At 47.8% G+C, this 23,774-nt stretch overlaps 1 protein-coding gene across 9 annotated transcripts in view; it reads right to left on the bottom strand.

Moving 5' to 3' along the window:
- The window catches only part of WAPL (WAPL cohesin release factor), a 181,126-nt gene that overhangs the window by 92,295 nt on the left and 65,057 nt on the right, over window positions 1–23,774 (bottom strand). For all 9 annotated transcript variants that reach the window (XM_078783251.1, XM_078783249.1, XM_078783248.1 and 6 more), the window contains one exon: window positions 15,199–15,450. In XM_078783251.1, the coding sequence (XP_078639377.1) occupies window positions 15,199–15,450 (252 nt within the window). The remainder of the gene's footprint in view (window positions 1–15,198; window positions 15,451–23,774) is intronic.

Here is a 23,774-nt window from a genome sequence, read left to right on the forward strand (position 1 = left end):
AGCGGGCGATGTGGTTCGGTGAGCGCATGTATTCTGCAAGTCAAGTGTCCTGCATTTCATGGGCCCCTCTCATTTCTCCACCAGCAGGCTCTCCGTGCGGACAATGAGCAGTGCGCTGGATCACTGCAGGCCAGCCCTACGCCCGGCGTGCCACAGACAGCCATAACGCACCGTAACTCACCCTGCCTATGCCTTTAATTAAAACCCCAGGCCCCCCGCTACCCCGATGCTCAGACACACGTCGCCACACGACGGGACGCGGCGCAGCCTTGAGAGCCTGTACCTAGCAACCGGACGCCCCAATGCCACTCCGACAGCATTTGCTTTGCACTTATTTGCCCCCTCTTCACCCACTTTCCTTCTGACTTCCTAATTACCTTTCATCTTCAATCCAAACACTAAAAAAAAAAAAAACTATGCAAAGTACTACCCTTCAACAACAAAAAAGTTAACTTCATTGATTAATCATTACCTGCAGTTTAACATATATCAATAATTTGTGCAAATAATTAAAGTATTTTTACTTATGTGCTCGAGTTGAAAACTTTACTGGTGAAGACAACTGAGGAACGTCAATAATTATAATTACACAACATAGAGAAACAAATGCTCAGTTTTAAATAAGCCATGTTTGTTCACGATTGGATAAAAAAATAAAAATAAACCCCAACAACGTGCTGATATCCAACTCCATGAAATGGAAGGGAATGCATAAATTCATGCAACCAATCAGAGCTCTGGCATGCAACATATTACAAACTGTACCTGCAGTACCTGGCAATGGAACAAAGAGAGAGACGACATTTGTTTGCAAATTTATTTTTCTTATTTTTTGGTATGATGGAAAAGCCATTCAGGGCTGGTTAATGGCAAAGCCTCAGCATGAAGAAGGGGAATAAAAATAAAATCAAATGTAAGGAATAAAAATATCCATTTGATATGATGGAAGAATGCAGAGAAGTGATGCAGTTGCACTCATGGAAAGCACTGCAGACTTGCATATCATGAACAGCAATGCAATTTTATACTCTGGTATATTTACAATGACTTTTAAAATTCTATACTTGCAGGTAAATTTACAGCGCAGGTATGAAATGCCATCTCGACTCCTTATAAACGTTTGTGTATCTGCTTGTGCAAAGTGAACACAGAAACCGTTTTACGTAGAGACGCGTGTAACACCTCTGTGTAAATATCTCAGACCTGGGAAGGTCATGACGACAGTACCATTTTTTTTCTCTGGTGTATGTGTGGGGGGGGGGGGGTTGGGGCGGGGGGGGGAGAGGATGGGGGATTGGAAGGGGCATGATGGAGACGGTTGTGGATGGGAGGAGGAGATGAGGCAGTTTCACACAGGTTTTAAGCCACAACACAACACAACACCACTCTAGGACAACCAGCCAGGGCATTTCAGCAGCCACAAGGTAGCATAAAGCCTTTAGGCTTGATGTGACCATGTGGGTCTCACTCAAGCTGCATACTTCCCAACACGCATTGCCAGAAACAGCACGTACTCCCTTGTAGACCTGTCAATGACAATCCTTCCATCCAACCTCTCCTATTCCTCCTCTGACCTTGTTCTTGTCAAAGCCAACATCTCTCTGGGCTATTGTTAGTGAACAATCCAAACACAACAGAAACTGGCTGCTCAGGTCAACTGGTGTGCAGTGTATTCTGGTGTGCAGCAACCTTCACAGCATCTGAAATAGATTCCAACTAGGAACCTGGAGGTTGGAATTGAAAATAGGAAAGCCCATTGGTGTGCGCTTTGTACTCAAACTAAACCTGATGAAAAAAAACCGCGAAAACAACCTGAAAACAAAATTAAAAAAGAAAATTTTAATTTCTTAATTGGTGTTCTCCATATTCTCATGTAATAACTAGAATGGCACTCGGGAGAGAGCATATGTTCGCCAGGCTGAACAATTTTCGTTTTGTATTCCGCCGACAGGTCGGATCTCGATCCGGACATGAACCAAAATCTAATTGGCTTGTTCTTGTCACTTACCAAACTCGTCCACCTACTTTTGTCAGTCCGTCCACAACTTTTTGAAATGTCATGCTAAATATAGTTTTTTGTCTCAATCCATGCTATAAGAATCACTTTAAAATATTTAAAAAGATCTCGTATCCGGATTGTAATATTCACAAAAAATTAATCAAGTCTTCCGAGTCAAACACCCAAACCTGTCCACCAGGTTTAGTCCGATTCCGTCCACAACTTTGAGATATTGGGCGACATATATCGTTTTTGCGCTTTCTCTCGATGGTGAAGAATCACTTTTAAAATGCTCAGATCCGGATCTTCACCAAAATCTAATCGTTTCGGTCCTTATCACATAACCAACCTCTCCACCAATTTTTCGTCCTAATCCGTCCACAATCTTTTGAGATATCCTGTTCACAAACAGACAAAGGTGAAAACATAACCTCCATCCACCTTCGGTGGCAGAGGTGATTAGGCCTGTTGAAAATTTGATGAAAAAACCTCAAATGGCAAACTAGAATGCATCTCAAAATGCAAGCTGACAAAATTAGGAAACACAGAATTTATTACAAAAAACAGCCGTCTTGTGCTGTGCAGCGGCAGACAGGATATATTTTAAAAATATATATATATATCTATATTATAATAGCCGTAGATGATTCTGTCTGTCTGTCTGTCTATCTGTTGGGTGTCTGTCCGGGGTGTGGCTTACTCGGTTTGCAGAGTAGCTCCACCCATAGCTCCACCCATTCTGGGAGTGGCTATAAACAAATATCCACCATTTTATTAACTCGCATAGCTTTGACTTTGAGTCCTGTTTTGTAGGCCCGTGGTGTCTTGCTCTCCCCCAGTTTTATTTCAAATCAAATTCGATAAATCATTTCATTTTTCACAGTCGCTAACATAGTTTTAGACTCGGTTGAAAAAAAACGGGAAGAATATCCGATGAAAGTTGCCGTTTATAGAACGAAATGAATTCTCAAAGGCCTGTAACTTCAAGGCCATTGAGTCTCTCTCACGCCTTTATCTCCAATCTAACTCACCATATGATTTCATTTTTATCGATGGTTTTACTTTTAGACTCGGTGTCAGCAATAATTGAGAACAATCCACACACGCGGGAAAATGCAGAGATATATTTTTTAAAATCGCGTCATGGTGTATCATACACCGCCCAACATGACACCGCCGGCAATGTGTCGATATATATTAAAAATTCGCTTTTGCTTTTCCGTTATGATATATTACTATTTCGTTTGATGATAGTCGTCACAAAAACGTCAACAATGATGCCGACATATATTTCTTCGTTTTTATTTCATTCAACATATTAGCCGGAAGTAAAATATGTTTCAGGAAATTACCGAGAGATATTTCTTCGTTTTTTTTATTAGTTATGTGCGCATACACTTTAAATAGGTTTATTTGAAATCTTTAATTTTCCACAAACATTCCACACACGCGGGAAAATGCAGAGATATATTTTTTAAAATCGCGTCATGGTGTATCATACACCGCCCAACATGACACCGACGGCAATGTGTCGATATCTATTTTAAATTCGATATATCATTTCATTTTTCACAGTCGCTAACATAGTTTTAGACTCGGTTGAAAAAAAACGAGAAGAAAATCCGATGAAAGTTGCCGTTTATAGAACGAAATGAATTCTCAAATGCCTGTAACTTCAAGGCCATTGAGTCTCTCTCACGCCTTTATCTCCAATCTAACTCACCATATGATTTCATTTTTATCGATGGTTTTAGAGTCGGTGTCAGCAATAATTGAGAACATTCCACACACGCGGGAAAATGCAGATATATATTTTAAAATCGCGTCATGGTGTATCATACACCGCCCAACATGACACCGACGGCAACGTGTCGACATATATATTAAAAATTCGCTTTTGCTTTTCCGTTAAGATATATTACTTTTTCGTTTGATGACAGTCGTCACAAAAACGTCAACAATGATGCCGACATATATTTCTTCGTTTTTATTTAATTCAACATTATTAGCCGGAAGTAAAATATGTTTCAGGAAATTACCGAGAGATATTTCTTCGTTTTTTAAAATTAGTTATGTGCGAATACACTTTAAATAGGTTTATTTGAAATCTTTAATTTTCCACAATATAATTTACTTGCCATTTATCATTTGATGATTACGAGACAAATTCCTCTTGAGGATCGTGACAATTCATGCGCTGCGTGGAAACTTCTATTTCCAAAATGAATGAGACGATCGATGAAGAACGCAGGCTTGAACAGGATGCAGCAAGAAAACGAATGAGACGGGCGAACGAGTCCATCGACGAACGTCAATGCAAACTTGCGGGGTCACCCGTGGGAATCCCACGGGCATGGATGTGTGTGACATTTCGACATATTGAGTTAGATGCTGCACATTCATTTTTACAAAATGGTTACTGGCAAGTCATCAGATCCAGAAATGGTGTAAAAACCACCGTTTAGAGGCCATTTTTCCCCGCAAAGCGGGGGTTGGCCTTTTCGGGGACCGTGGTAGTTGTTGTTTTTTTGTCCCCTTTTTGAAGCAATGTTTTACGGCCGGATGCCCTTCCTGACGCCAACCCTTTTTGCCGCCTTCAACGACAAACAGGGAATTACCAGTGAACTGGTACTCAATTAGCCGACCTCGGAAGGATGACAGGCTGAGTCAACCCCCCTGGCATTAATTCGGCGATCGACCGAGATTCGAACCCAGGATCCTAAGCCGGCACCCTAGCCGCTAGCCCAACACCAGAAATGGTGTCATGAACACAATTTATTTACGCACAAGCACAAAAGCAAGACGGGCCGATTTCCGATTCCGACGGGCCAACGGGCGAGACGGGCCGATTTCCGATTCCGACGGGCCGATTTGGAGCAAGAAAAAGAACGAGACGGGAGAAAAAGGAGAGAAACGAGACGGGGAAAGCCGATTGGAGAGGCGAGTGAGGCGCGATTGGAGAGGAGTGTGAGGCGCGATTGGAGAGGAGTGTGAGGCACGATTGGAGAGGAGTGTGAGGCGTGATTGGAGAGGAGTGTGAGGCACGATTGGAGAGGAGTGATTGGAGGGGAGTGTGAGGCACGATTGGAGAGGAGTGTGAGGCACGATTGGAGAGGAGTGTGAGGCGCGATTGGAGAGGAGTGTGAGGCGCGATTGGAGAGGCGTGTGAAGGATTGGAGAGGAGAGGAGTGTGAGGGATTGGAGAGGTGAGGGATTGGAAAGGAGAGGGATGTGAGGGTTTGGAGAGGAGAGGAGTGCTAGGTGGAGAGAGGAGAGTGTCAGATGGAGACAGGAGAGTGTCAGGTGGAGACAGGAGAGTGTCAGGTGGAGAGGAGTGAGGGGTCACATATTATGTGAAATAAATAAATTGTGTTCATCACACCATTTCTGGATCTGATGACTTGCCAGTAACCATTTTGTAAAAATGAATGTGCAGCATATAACTCAATATGTCGAAATGTCACACACATCCATGCCCGTGGGATTCCCACGGGTGACCCCGCTAGTATATATATATCCTGTCTGCCGCTGCACAGCACAAGACGGCTGTTTTTTTTTTTGTAATAAATTCTGTGTTTCCTAATTTTGTCAGCTTGCATTTTGAGATGCATTCTAGTTTGCCATTTGAGGGTTTTTTTTCATCAAATTTTCAACAGGCCTAATCACCTAATCACCTAAAATCCAGCGGCAGACAGGATAATAAAGACTATTTGTACTTACTATGACCTCGCCCTTTCACATTTTGATATTTTCCCACACTGTTAAATCTGACCACTTCAAACCCACGGTGTACAGGACATTGTGTCTTTCTCAGCCAAAACAAGCTTGACAGCACTGTAGTTACAACCTGCGACAAAAATCTGTTAACGCGTGAATTGGAGAAAGCACATTTAAAGCACTCTTAAACGATGAACAGCGCGATTGGGAAACGCACATTTAAAATATTGTTGCGGTTTTGAGAACCCACACTCTAGTAAATACGACATCATTAAAGGCTAAAGGTAGTACCCCATAGATAGGCCACAAGCAACACGTAGGTCACCATAGGACTTCAGTTATTTCATTAGTATGTGTATATACTAGTAATAGTATATACACATACTTCATTAGTAATAGTAATACTAATTAGTAATACTAATTTCATTAGTAATACTAATTTTCATTAGTATAAGGCCATGTTTCCAATAGTTGAATCTGCGTTGTGTCAATCAAATAAGGAGTAGGCCCCATTCCGTCCATTTTGACAGCCTCCCTCTCCAAGCGACGCCATTACTCGCCCTCCTGTCTGTACCACACGGCCCTCCCAATTTGGTACGCTCCTCGGCCAGCAGCAGCAGCCTTCGCTGCCCGTGAGCTTGCTCAACGCCGCCATAAGCCACGAGGTGAGGCCCGGAAAAAGGGGGCGGAGCACAAGAATGGAGGTGTGGCCACGTCAACCCACCATCAGGGCGGGGCCGGTAAGCGATGACCAGCCAACAAGGGCTGAAGTAAGATCGCCTGATAGGCGTGGCTTTTGGGCTGGCGGAGCGATCGCTGGTTCACTTATAAAAGCGCGAACGCAAAGCCCTTCCACAGGACTTACCAGCGAGGACTTACCAGAGGACTGCAAGGAAGCGCGCTGATGACAGGACTGCAAGGAAGCGCGCTGATTAACAGGACTTACCAGCGAGGACTTACAGCGAAAGCCTGTATTGACAGGACTTACTGGGAGAGAGCACATTGAGAGGACTCTGGTTGGGAATGCGCATTGAGAAGGACTGATAAGAAGAAGAGCGCGCCTTGCGAGGACTTATGAGAAGCGTTGGTTGTGAAAGGACTCGTATGAGAAACGCGCATTGTTAGCGCCTATTCGGATAACATACGCAGCCGCCAGTGTAACCGCCAGAGCCCAGCCCTACCATTCGCCCCGCATTATAATGGTCCGCTCGCGCCAACGCCACGTGGAGCCTGCTTGCTGTTCTTCATCCATCTGCTCGGTACGAGTCGGGGACCGGACGAGGTGGACGCCATCGCCGGACCCTCAACCGACCATCTCCAACCCCGTGTGAGTGTCTGTACGTGTGAGACGGGCCCGTTTGTACAGGGAATAAGTCAAGACTATTTAAGGCTGCCCTGTTCGCTTCTTCTTCCTCTTCCTATCCTGTACATTTCTTTCGTTTCCTCTTCTCCTTCTTGTAAATTGTTAATAAATTGCCCTGTTCTTTCTGGTTTCCTCTTATCCGATCGCATCCGTCTTTTCTCTCATTGGGTAAACATGGCACGATCGGAACCGCCATAATCGGGTTTAGTCCTTATTAACGGCCCAAATCGCGGCTCGCTTCGCTCGGCGTGTCCACTAACGCCGTGGTTCGGGCGGGAGTTATTCCCTTGCTTCACGGTCGATGTTAGTAATTAGGTATTAGGACTAAGTCGACCAATAACCCTACCTAATACCGACCGGAAGGAACGTATAACTTCCAGGACTTGCGTCGGCCAGATAAAAGGACAAGGGGATTAACCCCACCCCCCCCCCCCTCCCCTTGACAAGGGGAGAGCCGACGATCGAGATCCGCAACAATATTAACTCGCCACCTCATCCATGACAACCTTCACCATGGACAACTATTGGGGACGCCTCTTCACAGTGGTTGTACCCCCCCCCCCCCCCCCCCCCACAATGCAAGTCGGGGACTTAATCATACCCATTCTTCCCTGCTGCCCGGATTCGTAAGAGCAGCACGGTCATGGTGCCCATCGGTCCCCATGGACCAGCCCTTTCCCTCTTAACTAATGAACTGTCTGTCTCTGTCTCTGCCTCTGTCTCTGTCACCTTCACCACGGTTATATCAAAAGATTGTTTAACCGCGATATGGAGCCGTTCAAAAATTATGTAACACGATTTTTTTGAAGGCTGTGTGTCCCAACACACTTGATTAAACCTTACTAATAAATTTTTATTCAACATACAATTTCAGGGTCCCTCATTATGAGTAACACTCGACCCAAACAAAGCCAATGGAAATCTGATGCAACAAACATGGGCAGTGCATAATAAGCAGAGGCCTGATGTCTTAGGCCCACCAGAAAACAAAGATGGAAGCCATATTAATTTGGCTGGGTGCCATGGTAAGTGGAGTCGATCGCCAAATGTGGGTGGAGTCAAGCAGCTGTCCAACCAATGGGTGCACATTTCAAAAATCAACCCCCAACGAAAAACAGAACAACAACAACCATGCAGGGCTCTTGTAGACCTGCAACACGTCGCAAGTAAAAATGTAGAGAAAGTTCTGTCCAGCCCAGATTGCATCAGTACCCAATACCCATGTTCTCAAATCCTGTTCTGCTCCTACTCCATCTGCAATTTTCAGCATCTCCTTCTACCTTGTTTACCTCTTATTTGCTTGGATAACAGCCAATCCCAGTCACAAGATGGTGATGATGATGACACTTTTTTGCATTGTGATGATGCACAGGACTGCCGAAGCAGTTTCCTCGGCTATTGAGCACAATTCTGGACGGGTCGCCACTCCGACGCAGGATACTCGAATGGTTCATTCATCCCAGTAAGATGGTACTCATTTTGCCAAACTCGGAGAGATGACAGGCTGAGTCAACCCACCTGGTGTTAATTCAAAGGCTTGACAGGGGGATGGAGATCTCAAGCCAGTCACCTTAACTGTTAAGCCCACACTGGGCTTCCCATTCACAAGAAGGGTACAAAACCAACAACGAGAACCACTCAACCAGAAACCATCAAGCTTACTTAAATTATAAGCAAATTTGTAGAATCAATCATCACTCCTCATGTCAAATTGTTTCTCTTTTTGAAGTGTAATTTCTGATGATCAGTTTGGATTTTGGTCTGGTCGGATATCAGGATGTGCTGCTGCTTCTTCTTTCTAAGCAATGATTGAAAACAAACCTTTTCTCCTCCACATCACAAATCAAATCAAAACAAATCAAACCTTTTGCCCTGCTCATCCTTCCAAGCTCTTCTGTAATCTCTGACACACTATCAACAGCTCTCCCTACCTCCTCCTCTCCTTCATCTTATACGACCCTTCCCCTAGCCTCCCCTGTATCCGATGCTCCCCCTTCCTCTTCCTTAATGGTTTGGACATCAAACATCCGGGGCCTTCGTTCAAACTTAACTGATCTCTCTCTCCATACAGGTTGCTTCTGACAAACCAGACGTGATCTGCTTAACAGAAACTTTCCTCCTTCATGATGTCTCTGATTCCTTAGTATCTCTCCCGGGTTACTCCCTCCTCCGGTATGACAGACCTGAGCCTCGTCCTGGAGGTGGGGTTGCTATCTTTATCAAAAACTCTCTTTCTCACTCGCCCTGCACTGCCCTCTCTCCACCTCACCCCCAGGAATACCTCTGACTACGGCTTCCCCTTCGCTCCCACCTCTTGTTCATATGTGTGTTGTACCGTCCACCAAACAGTGATGACTCCATCCACATCTCGCTGTCTGATAACATGGACCAACTTCTATCTACTCATCCCAACTCTCTCTTCCTCATATGTGGTGATTTCAATTGTCATCATGCCAGTTGGCTGGGTGTGGGTTCCTCTCTCACCAGCCATGGCTCCTCAGCAAAGGACTTCTGCGACTCACTGGGACTGACACAATCTGTCAATTTCCCGACCCGGATCTCAGTCAACGGAGCATCTTCTCTTCTGGACTTGGTTATGACTAACTTCCCTGAAAATGTCTGCTGCTCTTCTTCTGCTCCAATCGGCTCATCTGATCATGTGCTTGTTAAAGTGGACATCTCTCTGACCATTCTCAGGGAGCCTCCTCAGCGTCGACAAGTCTGGCATTTCACTCAGGCCAACTGGCATGGTCTTCAAGCAGCCATCAATCATCTGGACTGGTCTCCCATCTCTACCGCCTCTGACATCAACTCATCCTGGGAATTCTTCCAAAGTAAATTGCTCTCTCTCATGCACAGATTTATCCCATCTCGTCTTCAGTTGTCATACCCTTCCTCCCATCCATGGTACACGGAATCTTGTGGTGAGGCTGTTGCCCAAAAACAACTTTCCTTCGTCTCCTGGAAAGCAAACCCAACGGAAGGAAATCTCATTTTCTTTCACAAAGCCCGAAACAAGTGTGTGTCCACCCTCATGAGAGCCAGGAAACAATATCTCTCCGTTCTCAAGACCTAACTCTCTTATCTGTCTCCCTCTTCCAAATCCTGGGGGCGTCTGGTCAAATCTGTTTCTGGTGTTTGTTCCCCCTCCATCCCCTCCCTTACCTCAAACGGTTACACAGCTGACTACGCACGTGAAAAAGCTGAATGCCTCAACTCTGTGTTTGCCTCTAAATCTTGTGTCCCAAACCCATCCCTCTCTGTACCCACCGTACCCAGTTGTACCCAGCTGCTCCTGGACTCGGTGTCCTTTCCTCCTGACAAGATGGAAAAGTTTGTCAAACCTCGACTCTGATTCTGCAACTCGACCAGGCGGCATCAGCCCACGGGTCTGAAAATCCTGCTCTGCCACTCTTTCACACCCTCTCTCTGTACTCTTCACCCTCCCTTTTGCTCAAGGTCATCTGCCATCAGCTTGGAAATCAGGCAACATTACCACTTTACACAAAAACGGTGCAAAAACAGATCCTTGCAACTACAGACCAATCAGCCTGCTCCCAATTATCAGCAAAGTCATGGAATCAATCAATCATCGTGCTTTGGATATCAAATCCTTCCTCTTCTCCAATGGCTTCATCTCTGATAATCAATTTGGTTTCAGACCAGGTCACTCTGCTCTGGACATGCTGCTGCTGCTCTCTCAACAATGGATGGAGGTCCTCAATGCCAAACAGGAAATCAGAGCCGTCTCCCTTGACATATCACATGCCCTCGATACGGTCTGGCACCCCGCTCTGCTCACCAAACTCTCCTCCTATGGTATCCATGGAAATCTCCACACATGGACTTCCTCTCTGGTCAGAGTCAACGTGTGGCCCTGAATGTATTTCTCTCTTCTCCCCTTCCTGTTCAGGCTGGAGTTCCCCAAGGCAGTGTTCTGGGCCCTGTGCTTTTTCTGGTCTTCATCAATGATCGCTCCGACTGTCTGGAAAATCCTCTCTATCTCTTTGCTGATGACTCCACTCTCTGCCGCTCCATTCCTCATCCCTCAGATCAGCAGTCTGCAGCCTCCTCCCTCTCTGGAGACCTTGACAAAATCACAGACTGGTCAAACAAGTGGAACATATCTTTCAATCCTGACTAATCGCACACTGTTACTGTGTCTCTCCGAAAAGACCGACTGGACAACCCTCCCATCTAATTTCTCAAAAATCCTCACCAAGAAGTTCTGTCACTCACGCTTTTGTGTCTCACTATCTGCCATGATCTTTCCTGGGAAAACCACATTTCCAAGCTGGCCTCCAAAGCCAGTCGCCGACTGGACATCCTCCGTCGTGCGAAGTTCCTCCTTGACACACCTAAGCTCCTTACTAAATACAAGGCTTTCATCCGCAGCTCAATGGAATACTACTCTCCCCTCTGGGCTGGTGCTCCTGCCTCACACCGAGCTCAGCTTCACGCTGTTGAAACCAAAGCTTTCAGAATCATTGGAATCTCCCCCGATGAAGCTAACTTCGAGGGCCTTTCACTCCCTCACCGCAGGCAGGTTGGTGGACTTTGTCTTCTGCCGACTCCTCTCCGGCCTAGCTCCCCACAGCTCTGTCTGTACTCTGTACCCCAAATATTCCTGCAGGTCGCACAAGATCTGCCAGCAACCCTCTTCTGGTGAAACTGCCAAACTCAAGACTCTCTGCTCACCTTCACTCTTCCATTCCTCTTTTCTCCTGCCTCTGGAACAAACTCCCTCACTCTCTTCAATACCACTCCTCCCTCCAGGTCTTGAAAACAGCTATTCACCACCATCTCTTATCTTCCCCCATCCAAAACCTTGATCTTTTCTACCCCCATTAATTTCACCCCAGATCCCCTTTTTTGAAATATCGACTTCTTTCTTTGAAGTCCGAGCAGTGTCCATATGTTTTATCTGTACCCCACCGCCCCCCCCCCCCCTTTTCCCATGCCATCTCCCTCCAAGCCCTCTCCCTCCCACAGATCTCCCAATGTCCTTGTTATCTGCTGTTGTGCTTGTGTGCTTCCCTCTCTCTCCCCATCTTGTTTACCCCTTCCTTTATTATGTTTTATGTGTCCGGTTTTTTTTGGGGGGTGGGGGGGGGGGGTTAATGTTAGCTCTATCACGCAACATGCCTTTCACCAAAGAAAGGGCAACCACAGCAATAGGAGCCTCACCTTTCTCCATAAGAGGTGGAGTTAAGGGCACATCTAATGTAAGCAAAATCTCCTCTGAGGGAAGCACTTCACAATGCAAGTCTGAGATTTTGTCGATCGGGACAAAAAGTTTGTACTCAGCATTATGCAATATGTGGTGAACAAAATCTCTTTTTGCTAACACATGGAAAAAACAAACATAGCACATAGAGTGTCCCAGTTGCTTCAGCGACTTCAAAACAACGCCGATTAACTTTCACCGAGTGTTCAGGCTGGGATTTGTAACCTCAAATAAACAGCACCGCAAAGCGGGCGTAACCCCTCAGCCCATGCATGGTGGAAACCAATTTCAAGATGGCTGCCATGGCGGCCATATTGAAAATCACAGTGCACCCATTTTCGAAAGGAACCTTCCTCTACTCAACCCCAACACACACTGCAAAAATGGATTTAATCGGACAAGCCGTTCTCCTTGAAATTGACGGAAACCAAAAGTTGACGGATGCCTGGACGCCCAGACGAAGCCCGTGACGACAATACCCCTTAGCCCAATTTGGGCTGAGGGTTGAAAAGCAACAAAACACGGTGGTCCTAAAAATTTCACCATGCCAAAATACATGTAATCCTCTCCCCAGTGTGTGACCCACTCCCCCCACCCTCGTTTGTGATCTACTCCCCCCCCCCCCCTCCCCGTTTGTGATCCACAATTTTTGTGATCCACTCCCCCCACCCCCGTTTGTGATCCACTCCTCCCATCCCACCCCCGTTTGTGATCCACTCCCCCCCCACCCCACCCCCCGTTTGTGATCCACTCCCCCACTCCACTCCCGTTTGTGATCCACTCCCCCCCCTCCCGCGTGTCATCCACTCCCCCCCCCTGTGTGTCATCGACTCCCCCCCGTGTGTCATCCACTCCCCCCCGTGTGTCATCCACTCCCCCCCCGTGTGTGATCCACTCCCCCCCCGTGTGTGATCCACTCCCCCCCCGTGTGTGATCCACTCCCCCCCCGTGTGTGATCCACTCCCCCCCGTGTGTGATCCACTCCCCCCCGTGTGTGATCCACTCCCCCCCGTGTGTGATCCACTCCCCCCCCTGTTTGTGATCCACCCCCCCCCCCCCCCCCGTGTGTGATCCACTCCCCCCCGTGTGTGATCCACTCCCCCCCGTGTGTGATCCACTCCCCCCCGTGTGTGATCCACTCCCCCCCGTGTGTGATCCACTCCCCCCCGTGTGTGATCCACTCCCCCCCCCCCCCCGTGTGTGATCCACTCCCCCCCCCCCCGTGTGTGATCCACTCCCCCCCCCCCCCCCGTGTGTGATCCACTCCCCCCCCCCCCCCCCGTGTGTGATCCACTCCCCACCCCCCGTGCGTGATCCACTCCCCACCCCCCGTGCGTGATCCACTCCCCCCCGTGTGTGATCCACTCCCCCCCGTGTGTGATCCACTCCCCCCCGTGTGTGATCCACTCCCCCCCGTGTGTGATCCACTCCCCCCCGTGTGTGATCCACTCCCCCCCCGTGTGTGATCCACTCCCCCCCGTGTGTGATCCACTCCCCCCCGTGTGTGATCCACTCCCCCCCGTGTGTGATCCACTCCCCCCCGTGTGTGATCCACTCCCCCCGTGTGTGATCCACTCCCCCCCGTGTGTGATCCACTCCCCCCCCCCCCCGTGTGTGATCCACTCCCCCCCCCCGTGTGTGATCCACTCCCCCCCCCCCGTGTGTGATCCACTCCCCCCCCCCCCCCCGTGTGTGATCCACTCCCCCCCCCCCCCCGTGTGTGATCCACTCCCCACCCCCCGTGCGTGATCCACTCCCCCCCGTGCGTGATCCACTCCCCCCCGTGTGTGATCCACCCCCCCCTCCCCCCCGTGTGTGATCCACTCCCCCCCCGTGTGTGATCCACTCCCCCCCGTGTGTGATCCACTCCCCCCCGTGTGTGATCCACTCCCCCCCGTGTGTGATCCACTCCCCCCCGTGTGTGATCCACTCCCCCCCGTGTGTGATCCACTCCCCCCCCCGTGTGTGATCCACTCCCCCCCCCGTGTGTGATCCACTCCCCCCCGTGTGTGATCCACCCCCCCCCCCCGTATGTGATCCACCCCCCCCCCCCGTATGTGATCCACCCCCCCCCCCGTGTGTGATCCACCCCCCCCCCCCCGTGTGATCCACCCCCCCCCCCCCCGTGTGTGATCCATCCCCCCCGTGTGTGATCCACCCCCCCCCCCCCCGTGTGTGATCCACTCCCCCCCGTGTGTGATCCACTCCCCCCGTGTGTGATCCACTCCCCCCGTGTGTGATCCACTCCCCCCGTGTGTGATCCACTCCCCCCCGTGTGTGATCCACTCCCCCCCGTGTGTGATCCACTCCCCCCCGTGTGTGATCCACTCCCCCCCCCCCCCCCCCCATGTGTGATCCACTCCCCCCACCCCCCACCCCCCATGCATTCACATGTTATCAGAAGTAAATATTTTGTGTATATTACATCATTTGTGGATCTCATGAATTGCCAGTGACCATTTTGTAAAACTGAATGTGCAGCATCCAACTCAAGATGTCCAAATGTCACACACGTCCATGCCCGTGGGATTCCCACAGGTGCCCAAACTAGTTAACAGAACTATTTTCCAAGTTTGCAAAATGGTACAAAATTGTGTATCAACGTAATTCACCTGACACTGACTGATCAATTGCCCACACTCCCAACTACCCAAAAATAATTTAACATTTGGAGGAGCAAATAAAACAATAAAAGGAAACAAAATGAATGAAACTTTGAAAACAAAATGAATGAAAAAAATGAAAGAGAAAAAGGAAGTAATTAATAAGAGGAAGTACAAGTAATCAAAAGCAGGTTACATGTGGGATGTGGGAAGGAGAATAACATGATATGGGAGAACAAAACAAGCGATTGAGAGAAACATTTTATTGCTTAGAATGCACAAGACTTACCTCCTTATCATCCTTGTGACACTTCAATGAAGTCACCATCTCATCATCTGGATTTGATGGAAAGGCAATTTTCTTGACCAGACGGGGTGGTAGCGATGGAGCTTTGAAGACTTCTTGGAGACCAGCGTTAAATAGTTGCTCAGCTGAAGCACTCTTTTCGTCTCCCCTTCCACTTGCTTTGTCGAGCCGCGAATTGCCATCTTTTGTCACTTCTTTACTTTCTTGCACCCTTTCTTTATAATCCAGCCATACCTGTTGACATAAAATGCCTTAATATCATGACAATCAATGTACCAAATTCACAACAATGGCTACGATGTAACAATATGAAGTTGGCCTGTTTGTTGTCTCCAATCCGAGTGCTTTGATCACGATTTGATCACGACTCAGTGCCATGATCCTGGCTTTGAATCAAACATTGTTGATTTTTCTGTCCTTGTGAACATTTTCATGAATTATAAAGACATTGTTCAGTATCTCAACATATTTGTTCGGCATACGATTTATAAAAACTCTCCTTAATGAGCCTAAGACCACAGCATTAAAGAAACATAAATTTCTGTACAAACTGCAATGCTCAACTTGTACCCCACAACAGGAAAGAGAGAAGACAAAAAAGATTTCAAAAACTTTGTTTTTTATAATAAGGGCAAATGCAACGTAATGGGAACAAGCGTTACGCCGAGGTCCCCCGTCGGTGAAGTGATGCGAGTTGACAAAGTGGAAGAGGCAAGGCGGCCATCTTGGATTTTGACGTGGCGACCCAATTTTCAATAGCTTTCTTCCTTATGCCGAAATACACCCACACACCAGATTAGAAGTTGGTACTTCGCTTATTTTTCAAGATATTCCGCTCACAAGGTTCAGACATACATGGCGGCGGCCATCTTGGATGTTGACGTGCCGACGCAACTTTCAATAGCGTTCTTCCTTTTGCCAAGATGCACCCACACACCACATTAGAAGTTGGTACTTCACTTATTAGTCCCCTAACGGTGTACACCGGAGAGGACTATAGGTTTGCACGCCGTCCCTCCGTCCGTCAGTCAGTCAGTCCGTCAGTCCGTCCGTCCGTCAGTCAGTCCGTCAGTCCGTCAGTCCGTCCGTCAGTCCGTCAGTCCGTCAGTCAGTCCGTCAGTCCGTCAGTCCGTCCGTCAGTCCGTCAGTCCGTCAGTCCGTCAGTCAGTCCGTCAGTCCGTCAGTCCGTCCGTCAGTCCGTCCGTCAGTCCGTCAGTCCGTCACGCAAAGAACAGTTTTCCGGACTTTTGTTCTAAACGCTTAATGCTAATGATTTCAAACTTGGCACATGGTTTCCTCATGATAAGTTACAGGTCAAGTTCGAACTTCACGACGTTTCGATCATTTTTGACAAAGTTATGGCACTTTGAACTTTGGTAATTCTGATAATTGTGATGATCCTTAACTCAGTGCCATTTTAAGTTTTAATTTCCTTTAAAAACCAATTTCTCTGCAATAATTGGACCGATTGAGATCAAATTTTCACCATATGATGGACTCGGTCTGTAGAATATTTTAATGGTAATTATGACGTCACAGGTCACGTGGTTCAGCCGCCATATTGTTTTTCGTGAAAACACGAAAACCCCTTTTTCTCTGCAACGGCTCAACAGATCGAGGCCAAACTTTGCAGGCAGAATCGCATACCAATGACGAACAAAAAAGTCAGCGAGCATGACGTCATGCGTCACATGGTTTCAGAGTTATGACGTTTTAAAGCATGAACCTTCAAAAACCGAGCTCCTCCCTCATTTTTGATCCAATCGACGGGAAACTTCACAGATCTGTTCAGCACTAAAATGTCCTTTTGGAATTTGTGATAGGGCATGTGGCTTGGCAGATATCGTTAAACGAAAATATTTTTTTAAATGGATATCTCTTGTTTATTCTCGAGTTCTCCTCAAGCCGCACTGCGCGTCCTCAGCCGAGTCTCGCGAACGTCAACAGCGCGACACAGCGCGCGCTTTCCGGAGGGGCGGAGCCAAGCCGAGCAACATATATATATACACATCGATCATTGATCGTGAACCGGAAAATATAATAAATTACTGATGGTTTCAAAGTTATGACGTTTTTAAGCATGAACCTTTAAAACCGAGCCCCTCCCTCATTTTTGATCCAATCGAGGGGAAACTTCACAAATCTGTTCAGCATGTCAGTCTACTAAAATGTCCTTTTGGAATTTGCGATAGGGCACGTGATTTGGCAGATATCGTTAATTAAACGAAAATATTTTAAAAAATGGATATCTCTTGAATCGCGAGTACCTCAGACCGTGAGTCGAATGAAAAATAAATGAATGATCGTTTTAAGGCCATTTTTCCCTGCGAGAGCGGGGGTTAGCCTTGCGGGCCCCATGACAATCATGGTTCCCTGTTTGAAGCAATGTTTTTCTGGCCGGATGCCCTTCCTGACGCCAACCCTTGGTCACGCTCTTACGATGCGCAGGGATACAGTGTGCCTATTCTGAATCGGGGTACACACCGTGATCATTCATCCCAGCAAGCTGGTACTCAATTTGCCGACCTCGGAAGGATGACAGGCTGAGTCAACCCCCCTGGCGTTAATTCAGCGATCGACCGGGATTCGAACCCAGGATCCTAGGATCCCAAGCCGGCACCCTAACCGCTAAGCCATAATTCACACAGTGCAACACGTGCAGGCCGCTCCACGGAGCGACCTTATCAACGAGGCGAGGCGTGACACACGTGTCTCAGCATACCTCAGATCAAGTTTGAAAACCATCATCAACCGTGCATAAATTTGCATATTCGATCATTTTTGACAAAGTTATGGCACTTTGAACTTTGGTCGGGGATGTGTATTGCAGTGCAGCGCAATACTCGGAATGCTTGTTTTTCAAGATATTCGGCTCACAAGGTTCAGACATACATGGCGGCGGCCATCTTGGATTTTGAGTGGCGACCCAATTTTCAATAGGGTTCTGCCTTATGCCTAGATACACCCACACACCAGATTAGACGTTGGTACTTCGCTTATTTTTCAAGATATTTCGCTCACAAGGTTCAGACATATATATGGTGGTGGCCATCTTGAATTTTGACGTGGCGACCCACTTTTCAATAGCGTTCTTCCTTATGGCTAGATACACCCACACACCAGATTAGAAGTTGGTACTTGACTTATTTTTCAAGATATTCCACTCAAGGTTCAGACATATATGGCGGCGGCCATCTTGGATTTTGACGTGGCGACCCACTTTTCAATAGCGTTCTTCCTTATGACTGGATACACCCACACACCAGATTAGAAGTTGGTACTTCACTTATTTTTCAAGATATTCCACTCACAAGGTTCAGACATACATGGCGGCGGCCATCTTGGATTTTGACGTGGGTTGCACCCACACACCAAATTTGAATGCGGTCCTTCGCTTAAGCACGCACGTACGCACGCACGGACGGACACACGGACGGAGGGGAAAACCATAGTCCCCCTTTCGCTCCGCGGTGCGACGGGGGACAACAAGCGTTATGCCTAGGTCCTCCGTCGGTGAAGTGATGCGAGTTGACAAAGTGGAAGATGCATGGTGGCCATCTTGGATTTTGATGTGGGTTGCACCGACACAACAACAACACAACATGCATTTTAAGGCCATGTTCCCTGCTAGAGCGGGGGTTAGCCTTGCGGTCCCCATGACAATCTTCTCCATTTTGCCCTATTTTCTGCATCTCTCCTTGTTAACCCCCTTGCCCGCATTTCTTCTTCCACCATCTTTAGCCAAGTCTTTCTCGGTCTTCCCCGTCCTCTACTTCCTTCTACATTAACTTCCATCACTCTTCTCAACTAGTCACTTTCATCCTTCCTCAATACATGACCAAACCATCTCAACCTGTTCCTCTTCACAGCATCAATCACAGGCAATATTCCCATCATCTTTCGCAATTCATCATTTGTCTTACGCACCGACACACCAAATTAGAATTCGGTCCTTTGCTTAAGCACGCACGCACAGAGGGGAAAACCATAGTCCCCCTTTCGCTCCGCGGTGCGACGGGGGACAAAAACAAAAAACAAAAGGGCTCAAAGGAAAATAGTGTGGGGGTTTTTTATTTATTTAAGGAAACTGAACCAAATGCTTTTACAAACTGAGACATAAGATAAGGTCAAACGACCCATCATGCCTGTACCACATACACAACACCAACAGAAAAATTAAAATTCATTCACTTCACTTTCATCAACTCAAATCCCATTTTCAACTTTGCATTCACATCCACAGCTTGATGGAATGCTGCTCTCCCCTCTGGGCAGGTGCTTCTGCCTCACACCCAGCTCAGCTTCACGCTGAAGAAACCAAAGCTTTCAGGATTATTGGTATCTCCCATGTTGAAGCTGATTCTGAGGGCCTTTCACTCTCTCACCACAGGCAGGTTGGTGGTCTTTCTGTCTTCTACCGACTCCTCTCCGGCCTTGCTCCCCAAGCTCTCTCTGTGCTGTGTCCCCCAAATATTCCTTCACACAATAACTGCCAGAAACCCTCTTCTGGTGAAACTGCCAACATCAAGACTCTCTGCTCACCTTCACTCTTTCATTCCTCTTTTCTCCCGCCTCTGGAACAAACTCCCTCACTCTCTACAATCCCACACCTCCCTCCAGGTCTTTAAAACAGCTGTTCACCACCATCTCTTATCTTCCCCCATCCAAAACCTTGATCTTTTCTACCCCCGTTAAAACACCCCAAATCCACCTCTTTCAATCCCCAACTTCTTTCCTGAAATTCCTGGAAGTGTTCATTTGCTTTATACCGTGTACCCCTTCCTCCTCCAAAAGCCCTCCCCCTTCCACAGATCTACCGACGTCCCTGTTCTCTTCTGTTGTTGTGCTTGTGTGCTTCCCTCCCTCTCTCCCCCTCGTATCTCCCGCTCCCTTCATTGCATATTTTATGTGTCTGTGCACGTTTTCATGTTCCATGTGTTACTCTTACACGAGCCTCGATTCTGCATACAAAAAAAAAAAATCTCATCTCTCCCCATCCAAAACCTTGATCTTTTCTACCACCGTTAATACATCTCAAATCCACCTCTTTCAATCTCTGACTTCATTCCTGAAATTCCTCATAGTGTCAATTTATTTTATACCGTGTACCCCTCCCCTCCCCCCTCCCTTCCACAGATCTCCTGATGTCCCTGTTCTCTGCTGTTGTGCTTGTGTGCTTCCCTCTTTCTCCCCATCTTGTCTCCCTCTCCCTTTATTAACGCACAGGTTGTAAACCTGGTGCGTTATAGCGTTTGCCTGGGAATTTCTGTCTCTCCAAAAGTGAAGCTCCAACAGTGTAGACGTTTCTGTCGCTCAGATGTGTAGACAGTTTCTGTCGCTCAGATGTGTAAACATGACGTCATCAAATCTATATTTAGGCTAACCATGGGCTACCCCTTTGGCTGGTACGCGGCCGCTCGCTAGTACATAATATAGGATATATTTGTTATATGTTATGTTATAGGATATATAGGATATATGTTATATGATATAGGATATATATAGGATAGGTTATAGGATATATATGTTATAGGATAGGAATATAGGACCCAAATGACCCAGAGGACCCAAATAACCCAGAGCACCCAAATGACCCAGAGGACCCAAATGACCCAAATGACCCAGAGGACCCAAATGACCCAGAGGACCCAAATGACCCAGAGGACCCAAATGACCCAGAGGACCCAAATGACCCAGAGGACCCAAATGACCCAGAGGACCCAAATGACCCAGAGGACCCAAATGACCCAAATGACCCAGAGGACCCAAATGACCCAGAGGACCCAAATGACCCAGAGGACCCAAATGACCCAGAGGACCCAAATGACCCAGAGGACCCAAATGACCCAGAGGACCCAAATGACCCAAATGACCCAGAGGACCCAAATGACCCAAATGACCCAAATGACCCAGAGGACCCAAATGACCCAGAGGACCCAAATGACCCAGAGGACCCAAATGACCCAGAGGACCCAAATGACCCAGAGGACCCAAATGACCCAGAGGACCCAAATGACCCAAATGACCCAGAGGACCCAAATGACCCAGAGGACCCAAATGACCCAGAGGACCCAAATGACCCAGAGGACCCAAATGACCCAGAGGACCAAAATGACCCAGAGGACCCAAATGACCCAGAGGACCCAAATGACCCAAATGACCCAGAGGACCCAAATGACCCAGAATTTCTGTCTCTCCAAAAGTGAAGCTCCAACAGTGTAGACGTTTCTGTCGCTCAGATGTGTAGACAGTTTCTGTCGCTCAGATGTGTAAACACGACGTCATCAAATCTATATTTAGGCTAACCATGGGCTACCCCTTTGGCTGGTACGCGGCCGCTCGCTAGTACATAATATAGGATATATTTGTTATTTTTTTTTTTTTTTTTTTTTTGTTTTGTTTTGTATACAATATCGAGGCTCGTGAAAGAGCGAACATTAATCACACAGAAAGACAAACCGACACATAAAACATATAACATAGGGAGCGGTAGACAAGATGGGGAGAGAGGGGGAAGGACACAAACACAACATTTGAGAGCAGGGACCGAGAGACATGGAGACATCGAGAGATCTGAGAGAGGGCGAGGGCTTTGGGGGGGGCGTGGGAAGGGGGCAGTGGGAGAGGTATAAAACATATGGACACTGCCAGGACTTCCAGGAAAGAAGTTGGAATTTCAAACAAGGTGGATCTGGGGTGAATTAGCGGGGGTAGAAAAGATCAAGGTTTTGGATGGGGGAAGATAAGAGATGGTGGTGAACAGCTGTTTTAAAGACCTGGAGGGAGGAGTGGGATTGAAGGGAGTGAGGGAGTTTGTTCCAGAGGCGGGAGAAAAGAGGAATGAAAGAGTGAAGGTGAGCGGAGAGCCGAGATTTCGGCAGTTTAACCATCAGAGGGTTGCTGGCAGATCTTGTGCGACCTGTAGGAATATTTGGGGGACAGAGCACAGAGAGAGCTGGGGGTGCAAGGCCGGAGAGGAGTCGGTAGAAGACAGAAAGACCACCTACCTGCCTGCGGTGAGTGAGTGAAAGGCCCTCAGAGATAGCTTCATCGCGGGAGATTCCAATAATTCTGAAAGCTTTGGTTTCAACAGCGTGAAGCCGAGCTAGGTGTGAGGCAGGAGCAACGGCCCATAGGGGAGAACAGTATTCCATTGAGCTGCGGATGAAAGCCTTGTATGTGGTGAGGAGCTCAGGTGTGCCGAGGAAGGACTTCGCACGACGGAGGATGCCCAGTCGGCGACTGGCTTTGGAGGCCAGCTTGGAAATGTGGTTTTCCCAAGAAAGATCATGGCAGATAGTGAGACCCAAAATCTTGAGCGACAGAACTTCTTGGAGAGGATTGTTGAGAAAGTAGATGGGAGGGTTGTCCAGTCGATCTTTTCGGAGAGACATAGTAAGAGTGTGAGATTTGTCAGGATTGAAAGACATGTTCCACTTGTTTGACCAGTCTGTGATTTTGTCCAGGTCCTCAGAGAGTGAGGAGGCAGCAGACTGCCGATCTGAGGGAAGAGGAATGGAGCGGCAGAGAGTGGAGTCATCAGCAAAGAGATAGAGAGGATTTTCGAGAGAGTCAGAGAGATCATTGATGAAGACCAGAAAAAGCACGGGGCCCAGAACACTGCCTTGGGGAACTCCAGCCTGAACAGGAAGAGGAGATGAGAGAAACCCATTCAGGGCCACACGTTGACGACGACTAGAGAGGAAGTCCGCCAGCCATGCGTGGAGATTTCCATGGATACCAAAGGAGGAGAGTTTGGTGAGCAGAGCAGGGTGCCAGACCGTGTCGAAGGCACGTGATATGTCGAGGGAGACAGCTCTAATTTCCTGTTTGGCATTGAGGACCTCCATCCATTGTTGAGACAGCAGAAGCAGCATGTCCAGAGTAGAGTGACCTGGTCTGAAACCAAATTGATGATCAGAGATCAAGCCATTGGAGAAGAGGAAAGATTTCATATCAGAAGCAATGATGGATTCCATGACTTTGCTGATAATTGGGAGAAGGCTGATTGGTCTGTAGTTGCTAGGATCTGTTTTTGCACCTTTTTTGTGCAAAGCGGTGATGTTGGCTGATTTCCAAGCAGATGGCAGTTGACCTTGAGCAAAAGAGAGGGTGAAGAGAACAGAGAGAGGGTGAGATAGAGCAGCAGAGCAGGATTTTAGGACCCGTGGGCTGATGCCGTCGGGTCCAGTTGCAGAATCAGAGTCGAGGGTTGACAGAAACTTTTCCACCTTGTCAGGAGGAAAGGAACGGAGTCCAGGAGCAGCAGGGTACGACTGGGTATGGTGGGTACAGAGAGGGATGGGTTTGGGACACAAGATTTAGAGGCAAACACAGAGTTGAGGCATTCAGCTTTTTCACGTGCGGAGTCAGCTGTGTAGCCGTTTGAGGTAAGGGAGGGGATGGAGGGGGAACAAACACCAGAAACGGATTTGACCAGACGCCACCAGGATTTGGAAGAGGGAGACAGATAAGAGAGTTCGGTCTTGAGAACGGAGAGATATTGTTTCCTGGCTCTCCTGAGGGTGGACACACACTTGTTTCGGGCTTTGTGGAAG

The sequence above is a fragment of the Myxine glutinosa genome, chromosome 8 (assembly GCF_964187855.1).
Source record: "Myxine glutinosa chromosome 8, kmMyxGlut1.1, whole genome shotgun sequence".
Lineage (NCBI taxonomy): Eukaryota > Metazoa > Chordata > Myxini > Myxiniformes > Myxinidae > Myxine > Myxine glutinosa.